Source organism: Rutidosis leptorrhynchoides, chromosome 9 (assembly GCF_046630445.1).
Source record: "Rutidosis leptorrhynchoides isolate AG116_Rl617_1_P2 chromosome 9, CSIRO_AGI_Rlap_v1, whole genome shotgun sequence".
Lineage (NCBI taxonomy): Eukaryota > Viridiplantae > Streptophyta > Magnoliopsida > Asterales > Asteraceae > Rutidosis > Rutidosis leptorrhynchoides.
The window spans coordinates 265,790,253-265,801,168 of record NC_092341.1 but is presented as its reverse complement, the minus strand read 5'-3'; the positions used below and the strand labels follow the sequence as shown (position 1 = coordinate 265,801,168).

At 32.2% G+C, this 10,916-nt stretch overlaps 2 protein-coding genes across 2 annotated transcripts; one reads left to right on the top strand and one right to left on the bottom strand.

Annotated features, from left to right (window-relative positions):
• The first annotated feature begins 2,305 nt into the window (after positions 1-2,305).
• On the top strand, positions 2,306-9,070 carry LOC139868741 (pentatricopeptide repeat-containing protein At5g66631). Its single transcript, XM_071857079.1, has 3 exons — positions 2,306-4,354; positions 4,434-4,533; positions 8,477-9,070. Exon 1 carries the CDS (start codon positions 2,306-2,308, stop codon positions 4,298-4,300), a length of 1,995 nt encoding a protein of 664 aa, XP_071713180.1. The 3' UTR covers positions 4,301-4,354; positions 4,434-4,533; positions 8,477-9,070.
• On the bottom strand, positions 6,807-8,648 carry LOC139868740 (protein LYK5-like). The gene has a single exon (XM_071857078.1). It carries the CDS (start codon positions 8,646-8,648, stop codon positions 6,807-6,809), a length of 1,842 nt encoding a protein of 613 aa, XP_071713179.1.
• Positions 9,071-10,916: the final 1,846 nt, after the last annotated feature.

The following is a 10,916-nucleotide window of genomic DNA, read 5'->3' as shown; positions in this document are numbered from 1 at the left end:
AGTGTGTGCAATACTAACGTTATCGTATACAATGCTTTTGATACTAATACTTTCGATACAAATGTTATCGACGATAAATAATTTTTTATTATAGTTGTATTATACATTTGGGGAGTATCAGTACTAGCGTAATCGTATACTAATTTATACAAGTGTCGTGCAATACACGAGCTCATAAAACTAGTAATCTAATAAAAATAATTTTGAATTATGAATTAACTACCACTCACTAGGTCTCAATTTTATTGTTCCATATTATAAAACGTAGTTTAACAAAATATCATTATCAAGTTGTACTTTTTATTACATTTACAGCTTAACCTTTTATTTATATATATATATATATATATATATATATATATATATATATATATATATATTAAGGGCATAAAAAAATTCTATGACTTTATAGTTATCTATTATAAAAGTGCACACACGTAAAAATAACTAGACACTATCGCGAAAATATTGGAAGTCAAGGGGCAACACCCCCTTTGTAGGGCCTAAAAGGAGGCACCTATTTTAGGTAATTTTTTTTTTTTTTTTTTTTTTTAACGACAAAGGCATTACAAAGGCATTTGACGCCAAACATTCTAATTAGAAATCGATTGACCTCGATTTTTCAACCAACGAAAAGAAAATAGTTTAACTACATCAAGAATACAACTTTTACGAATAACAATATCTTCAAATGCCACGCCGTTTCTGTATCTCCATATGATCCATAAAACTGTAACCACAATCACTTTGGCCCTCATTAACACGTTCAAAGAAAAATGAGAACCCTCGATCCAAGAATTAATTTCTTTCCAATTCCGAAAAATAGGCATATTGCAACTAAGCCACACCCGAACCAAGTGCCAAATATCAACAACCACTTGACACTCAAAAAATGTATGATTTAAACGTTCAACACCAAGTTGACAACTCGCGCATAATAATGAAGGAATGTCGATACCTCTATTTTAGGTACTATATTATATACCGAAAATTTGCATCCCAATAACTATTTTCACCAAAAGTCACACGTGTTTGGGTAACAGGTTTTCCCATCAAAGCAAAGGGTTGTACACTTGTACCTAGGGATGGCAATGGATGTTCCATCCATGGATATCCACCCGATCCGATCAATTTATAATGGATATGGATGATGTAAATGGACGATTAATGGGTATGGATATGGATATGGATGATCTAAATATTTCGTGGATCGGATATGGATGACAATATGTCATCCATGGATATATCCACTACCACCCGAAATACATTTATATATTGATATAAACGTACTAAAATATATTTATAAACATCTACATATCAATATACATATAACATATAACATACAAATTCTTAATTTATTAACAAAAATAAAGATTATGATCGACACAATTATTAATTTGTTAATAACAACACTTAAAGTAACACATTTATATTAGTTTAAACGTATATTTACTTATATTATAACGCATTTTGCTCAATTAAGTCAAAATCGGAGACAAATTACATCCAAACCTTAGTAAGAAACCAATAATATTAAGATTAAATATTTACATTTGTTATGCTCTATATAAAATTGTCAAAATTTTCGTTAGATTAACGTGTTAGATTAACGTGTCATTTAATATCTAACGGATATCCATTAACCCGTTTAATCCAACGGATATGGATATGGATGGATGAAGAAAAATTATATGGATATGGATATGGATATGGATATGGATGAACAAATTTTAAATGGATATGGATGTGGATATGTCATCACCCGATCCATATCCGATCCATTGCCATTCCTACCCATACCATTTTAATCGCCAAATAATTGAAAGTCAAATTATTAATTTGGCACATTTGCTATCATTCAAAAACACACAGCAACATAAAACACTGTGATATTCTGAGTCGATTTCTTCTTGTCTGGTAACGAATTATATACTATATGATTTTCGCAAATTTAGAAGGACAAAACTTTATTTATAGGTAAATTATTAATTTTTTTAATTATATTCAGTTAAATCTACTATAAAAAGTAGTATAAGGTAATCCGGCTCAAACCGATGACTTCATCATGTAACTGATGGTCCACCGAATCAGAAAACAATTGATGGAAGTCAGTTTTTGTATACTGTATATGCGAAAAAGAGGACACGATTAATAGCCCAAATCTTGACACCCACCACCTCGAACCCTTGATCAACCAACTGCTCGACGTTAAAGCTACTTTGCACACCAACTGTTCGACGTAATTCCCATCAAATTCGTTTGATATGTTGCAGTTGCAGTTACACTAATAGTAACATACTATACAATGTATCTACTTGTCAATATACTCCGTTTTAAAGTTGCATACAGAGCTAGCATACTTCAAACTGCAAATATATGCATAGATTATAATGTTCAAGCTCACAACTTTGCCACCAAGTCTTGTAAGAATGCGGTTTCGCTTTACCTCGAACGAGCGAGGCTAATAGATAAGATCCGTATTATTCTTCGTTCTAATTCGTCAAACACGCTTATATCTATATTAAATGATCCTGCTTTGGACTCTTTTGTAGTCACTAACGCGCTTAAATCAGCTCCATCACCTGACTCTGCTCTTTTATTTATTGAAACTCTAAAAAGAATCCCACATTTTACTCATAATCAGAGCACTCTTTACGCTTTAGCTAAAATACTTGCGAAAGCTCGTGAAATTGGAAAGTTGAAGGCACTTGTGAACGGCAAGTTTACGAACGTTGCGCGTGTAAGTTTTATGGATCAAATGAAGTTGTATGCAGTTGCAGGTGATCTTGATTCTGTTTTAAGCGTGTGGCACGAGTGGAAAGCGTCTCAAAAACGACCCAATATTGAGTCGTATAATATTATCATCGGGCTTTGTGCGCAGACAGGTAAAGATTGTGAGGCTGTTAAGACTTTTTCTAGGATGATCGATGAACGAGGGGTTCCTAATTCCCGAACGTACACTGTAATTATCGAGCATCTTTTAAAATCAGGACATTTAGATCAAGGGTTAAAAGTATTTAACTTGCTGCCCGTCATGGGGATAAAACGCACTATAAGACAGTACTCGGTTTTGGTAGATGCATTTTCTGGTAGTGATCGGTTTGATGTGGTTAAGAGTTTGCTTAGTGAAATGCAGGTGGATGGGGTTTTTGCTACACGAGTGATGCTGACGTCACTGCAACGAATGCATGATGCGGGATTTGTAGAAGAAACATCAGAATTAATTAAAGAAATGTTGCCTGATAAGAGAATCGAAAATGTGAAGTTGTCTGATTATGATGATAATGATGATAAGGATGATGATGATGATGATGATGATGATGATGATGATGATGACGATGATGATAATGAGGATGAAGTCAAGTTAAGACCGTGGTTTGACCCGGCCATTTTGGCGAGTTGTCTGCGTTATTGGAGGCCTGAAGAGGTATCTACGCTTGAAGGTGCAAAATTTGTATGGACAACGCGTCTGGTAACTAAGATGATTAGGAGTTTCGGTTGTGCTGAGTCAGCATGGGAGTTTTTCTGTTGGGTTGATAATCAACCGGGATTCAATCATGACGTTCACACACTATCAAGAATGATCACCAAATTAGCTCGTGAAGGACGTGTTAATATGGTCGAACAACTCATATGTCGGATAAAAAGTGACGGTATTCAGTTGCCATTTAGTATTGTAAGAGTGATTATCGATTACTATGGAATCTCAAAAAAAGGTGAAGCTGCTCTTAAGGTTTTCGAGGATGTTAACACCCTTTGTGGTACATTGTCGAAAAACAGTCTTTTGTCCCTGTATTCGTCTATTTTGAAAACATTGGCCAAGTGTAAAATGGATTTAATGGTCTTGGATACATTAGACGAAATGATTTTATCTGGAGTTGTTCCGGATATTCAAACTTTTTCAGGATTAATGCATCATTTTGCAGCTCAGGGTAACATTCAAACGATGCAGAAAATTTTTGGGATGGTTAAACAGATTGGTTTAAAACCTGATGCTTACATGTTTAAGGTTTTGATATGCGCTTATTGTAACTCGAACAGAGCTGTTTTGGCTTTTAGACTATTTGAAGATATGAAAATGTTTAATCTGAGGCTTGATGTTCGGACAAAACGTTTGCTTGTGAAGAGTCTGTGGAAAGAAAGCAAGATAAGGGAGGCTGCGGCTGTAGAAGAAACAAGTGCAGAGACGGATGATGTCATCATGACGACTGTGTTACATGGTAATTCGTATACCACCAGTGCTGCAGATATTCAAAGAGTTTATCGAATTTATTCTAGTAGTTTGTTTCCTAACTATTAATGGTAACCAAGATATTTTTGAAGTGGTTACTAATCAATAGAAATTCATGTTCAGGTACATACTATCATCCAGAGACTAGTTATTTAGTATTCTGTTTTGATTTCTCACATTATGTGTGGTTCTGAATTGACAGAAATACCCTTTGAATAGAGATGATTGCTGAGATAGCTGCAGCTTGTTTAGCTGTACGGTTTTCATAATCTACGCCCGTACTTAATAGGCTCATCATTATGGTATGTATCTAAACCTCCTTCTAGTTACCTTTGTGTGTTAAACGGGTTGAAATAAGAAAATTATTTATTTTGTTATTCGTTTCTTTAATACTTGCTAACACGGTAATAGTAGTGCCAAATCCCAAGAGTGTAAGATCGACCTCAGTTATAATAAATGTTCATTTGGTTAGTAAAATATATATGAAAAGTCTGATGTCACCATCAAGTTTGTTAGTAGTTGAAATTATCTATATAGGTTGGGTATCTTTTGTAGTTGGCCTCGTTTGGTTGTCGTCTACCAAAATGTTATTATGTCATTTTTATAGAATTGTTACATCAACGACAATATATAAGGTCATAACTCATAACCATCACAATAAGTTGTTAAGCACAAATAATAGGACAACCGGGTTGAAGAGTAGTTCATATAAGGTTTGGGTCAATTAAGGTACTTGTTAGTTCCCCTTGGGTATTGTTGACTGCAATTTCTTGTTCTAGTACTAAAACTGTTTTTGAACTGAATAAAATAAAGAAGACTATGTTTTAAATATAGTTTATTATCATCATTTAATAATATGAATCAAATATTCAAAAGAAGCTTGTAAGTGCATGACACAGTCAAACTATTAATAAGTTATTTGCAACTTCTGTTGTATAAGTGATCTATCAAACGTTAATCCATATAATAAATCCTCTTTTTGGTTATCTATAAAAGCTACTTTCTCATTTTATCCTTTATTTGTTTCTTAACTTATTCAGCAATCACACGTTTTGACTATTTGAAACTTTTACATTCATGATAGATAAAATAAAATTCATTCTGATAGTAAAATATATGAGAAGTCTTCGATGTCACCATCAAGTTTGTTGCAACTTGAAATTATTTATATAGGTTGGGTATCTTTTGTAGCTGTTATGTTTTAGTTGTCGTTTACCAAAATGTTAATATGTCATTTTTATAGAATTGTTACATTAACGGCAATCTATAAGGTCATAATCATCATCATAATGTAGTTGTTCTCTATTGGTTGTCGTCTACCAAAATGTTTATTTTTTTTTTTAAAGGGAAGTTGTCGGTATCACCCAAATGTTAACATGTCATTCTTATAGAATTGTTACATCAATGACAACATATAAGGTCATAACCATCACAATAAAGTATTAAGCAGTAAACACCTAAATATCTTTTTAATTTATTTTCTTTATTTATATTTATATATTTATACCTAGCAAACGGGTCAGTTTGGGTTGGTTTGGGTAACGGTTCAAAACGGTTTCGGTTGAAATGGGTCGTGGGTCAAACAGGTCAGGTTGGTTTGGGTAATGGGTCAAAATGGTTTTGGGTTAAAATGGGTCATGGGTCAAACGGGTCAGATTTTAAACAGGCCCAAACAGGTCAGGTGGGTAACAGGTCGAAACGAGTCAGATTTTTAGACAGGTCAAATGAGTCGATTTAAAATTGAAACGAGAAAACTAAAAACGCGATTTTTTAAATGGGTTAAATGCATCAAGCTTTTGGGTCAATTGGGTTAAGTCTTTGGTGTCACCATCAAGTTTGTTGCAAGTTGAAACTATTTGTATTGGTTCGGTGTCTTTTGTAGTTTTTCTGTTTTAGTTGTCGTCTACAAAAATGTTAATATGTCACTTTTTGGATTTGTTACATTAACGACAATCTATAAGGTCATAACCATCATAACTTCATAAGATGTTAAGCAGAAAACAACTATTTATCTTTTACATTTTATTTTCCTTGTTTATATCTATTATTGCACTCCCACCATCTCTAGTAGATAGCCGCGAAGTCCCAAAATGGAAGGACAACCAAGTTTAGAATAGGTTTGGGTCAATTAAGGACTTAAGGACATGTTTAGTTCCCTTGCGGTATTGTTGACTGCATTCTATTGTTCTAGCACTGAATAAAATTAAGAAGACTATATTTTTATACTTCTAGAAATCTAATATTTAAAGGAAGCACGTAATTTAGAAGGTGTATACTTGAAAAAAGTATACTTGGACACAGTCAAACCACTTAAGCCGTTTTCTCCTTATATTACGATGAAATGAAATGAATGTTGTGAACTTGTGATGAACTTTTTGGATCTTAAAACTGAATAAGTTTTTTGCAACATCAGTTATGTTGCATAATTGCTCTTTACACCGTTAATACATATTACAGTTATACAAATCCTCTTTTTGTTAACTACATTACGTTTTGACTATTTGAAACTTCTACATTCTCTATCTTGGTAAATGACTATTAAAGTGATAAGCTTTAAGCTTAGAGACAATTAGTCCTAGAATTCTATATCATGGTTTTCTGAGTTATGCGCATCTCTTTGAATCATCATAAGAGTAGATACTATCTTATTCATGCTTAATCTTCTTGACGGTTCAGGTTCTAAACAACCCAAGCTCAGTTTGATCATACGCAACGCGAGTTCACTTTGATCTATCACAAAGCCAAGGGGGTGTCTAGCTTGCAAACGAGGGTCAATAAGGCAACTAACCTTATCTTTTGCACACTTCTCATCACACATACATGAAATAACTTCTTCGGACAACATCACTTCTTCAGACAACATCACATCTTCCTCGTCATCATCATCCTCAGGCTCATACACTGCTCTCTTTCCTGTAATCAATTCCAATAAAACGACGCCAAATGCATAAACATCAGTTTCAGTTGTCACACATCCAAATTCTAAGTACTCTGGTGCAAGGTAGCCTTTTGACTCAAAAGAGCATCTAATAGATAAAACTCCACTTTGTTCCTTATCCGTTAACCTCGCAAGACCAAATTTTGAAATCTTGGCTCGTAAATCTTTAGTGAGTAGAATGTTACTACTATTTATGTCCTTATGAACATATGCCGGATTTGCAAAGTTATGTAGATATTGAAGACCCTTAGCAACGTCTAAAGCGATACGAATCCTATTGTTCCAAGTATGACTTTCTTGGTTAGTCTTATCTTCCAACCATTCCTTTAAAGAACCATTCTCCATGAACTCATAGACAAGATAACAACATCCATCATGTTCACATACTCCATAGAGACCAATAAGATTAAAATGATTGATTTTTTGAAGAATTTTAACCTCCTTAGGTGCATTTGCACCCATCTGTTTGATAACCACCATCTGCCCCTTTAAACTCCCTTTATAAACCGAAGCACTCAATCTATTTTCAAGACTAAAACCGTCCGTAGCCTCTTCTAATTCCTCAAATTTGTATATTTTTAGAACTTGATCAACACTAGCAATACCAAGTCTAATATCTTTAGGCAACACCAATTCAACCTTCACTCTGTTGCTCTTCCACAGTAAAAATCCCGCAAGCGAACAACATATAATCGCCAGAAAAGAACCTAAAACGGTCCCAATTAAGATGGATTTCTTCGAAAAACTGCGCTTTTGACCAAGTGTTATTGTCATAGAAGTCAAAGGTTGAGTCGAAAGAGGAACAATGAGAGTTGTAAACGGATATATCCCAGTATCATTCACAACCGAAAACCCGTTTGCCAAAGCTAAATCTTGACTACTCACCTTGAATCTTTTACTAACCTTTTCAAATGTATCTTTCCAAGTAATCAAATATGTCAATAAATATTTGATTTTCGCCGTGGTTTGATCACGTGTAGGACATGCGCACCTAAGTGGCACTTGAAGCTCGTAGCCCGGGTACAACCCATCCGGTTTATAAATATTGTTTTTTATGAGTGAATCACAAGTGGTTAAACCTTCAAAAGTGGAATTTGCAATAATGAAATAGGTGTCCTGTTTAGTTGGAATAACAAAAGAGGTGTTAGCTTGATAATACTGACCCAAACAAGAACAAGTAACTGGAATTATGAGTTCTTTGTTTAAAGGCATTTTTTTATTGAAATTTTTTATCTTGTTGATATGGGCTAGTTGTGCGGGGTCTACTGACAGAAGCTTTGAGATGTTTATGATTGTGTTGTAAACAGGCTGTGTTCTGAAAATAAGATAGGCTTGGCAAGATGGTTGTAAACCGTTGCAGGCGTAAAGAAATGCAGGTGATGGTCCTGTTTCGTCGCTGTTATCACAGCTCATAACGAGGTTTCCGGAATACATTTGTTGACCGTTGGATTTAATAGTGATCAGTAGAAGATTTGACATTAGTATGAACATGAAATGGAACATGTTTATGTTAGAAATACAAAAGATTTGATTGGTATGAAACTGTTGATGAAAGTTTGCTAAATGATTGAACCTATATAAGTAGTTGCTTATTCAAAGAATGCCTAGTTGACTAAATGAAGATGAATGATCACCAACTAAGATATTATTTGGCCTTTTATTTAGTTAAATATAAGGGTGATGTGATATCATATGCACATATTTGCACTCTTTAGATTTGTATATTAGGGATTTTTATTTAGTTAAATATAAGGGTGATGTGATATCACATGCACATATTTGCACTCTTTAGATTTGTATATTAGGGATCATTGTTGAAACAAAAGGGCTGAAGGGGACATAATGATACCTTGATATTGTTTGAAAGTATTCAAGTAAAATTTGGTGAAAGGGACTGTAATGATGTACATCTACAACTTATAAAAATATATATGATTTAATTTATAAGTTTCTTTATAATCAACTTCAAAGAATATTGTTTAAATCTTATAATAATCATTACTTATTGATTATGTCACTTAACCTCTTAAGGACAACTATCTTAGAGATGCTTGTATAAAATGTAATGCACTAAATATGCATTATTTTACTGTTTAACCTTACATTAAGCACATACATCCAAGTAAAAATACTTTTATTTCGCGTATAGCCTGAAAAAAAAATAATCTTCTTTTCAATCTATAAGTTCTATTAAAATGCTAAAATGATGATACAATAATTACCTTTTTTTTCTTCTATAAAAAATAAAAAATAAAAAAAAAATTTATGAGAGCATGTAGGTGATGTCATAAATAGAATTATTTTTATAATTAAATTAAATCTACTTAATGATATCATAAATAATAATTATCTAAGCTTAAAAAAATTCAAAAATAAAGAAAAATATTCTAAGCCCTCATGACGATGTCATTATATTTAGTAAAAATATTAACATGTTAATTTTATAATATATGAAACATTATATACAACTTTATGATAAAACACCCTCATGACTAAATGTACAATATTTAAAACATTATGTACAGCCATATGGTAAAACATTCTCATGACCATATGTACAATATTTGAAGCATTATGTACAACCTTATGATAAAACACTCACATGACCATATGTATAAGCTTTAAATCAAATTTTAGAATCTTTTACAAATCACCTCATAAACACGTGTACAAACTTTGAAGCATATTGTACAACATTCATATAATAATTGTATTTTTAATTTTAAAAATTGATCAAGAGACATTTGTTATAACTAATAATTCTTATTAAAAATATAAATACTCAATTTTTAAACACACTTTATTATTATTTATTATAATTATAATTATAGTTATTATATTATTATAATTATAATTATAATTATAGTTATGATATTGTTATTATTCAAAAATGGGTGTTTTTTACGAGATTAATTACGTTACATATTTATGCGAAATAAATGTCACCAAAGGTTGTAATGTAGGCTTTTATGACAAAGTTAAGTACATTAAGGTAGTTCATTTATTCTGACCAAGTTAAGTACATCAATATATTTGTAAAAACAACGACAAGTTTCTTAGTCGGAATTCGTTGTTCCACGGGTCATTAAACTAAATGACTTTAACATTTACATTATTTTAATACCTAAAATATATTATTAAACTGCTTCGTTTAAACAAACCCGTAATTTCACGGGTCATTTCACTCATTTTCATTAGATAAGCTAGTTAAGCTCTTGAAGACAATCATGTAACCCATATATAAGAGAGGATTTTTACCATTGTTTTCAGGCCACAAAAGCACACTTGTATTATTTTGTAGGCTACTTAGGTTCCTATATTGTTACAATATACCAAATAAGATTAAAAACTCATCGGACCATTTTTAAAGTACACAAATATTTGATAAGACAAAAATAATTTAATTAATGCTAATTAAGAAATGTATAGACATTTTTGTCTTTTAAATTTTCCCGATTAGTTTACAAGTGAATTTGATATATAAAAAATCACATGGGAATTTGAATGACTTACAAAATCATCATTAAATATGTATGATTTACGATATTAAAATGATAAATCTGGATTACTTCCCGACCGATTATTTCTATTATGAATTAGTCAATCATTCACTTTGGTATCTTATTAAACAAAAATGATAATATTATTCCTCCATTGATCAAGAATTTCAATTTTTTGGCATGTCTTATGATCATTCAGTTCAATAAATTAACAAATTAAAGACGTAATGATTCTAAAACTTGTGGA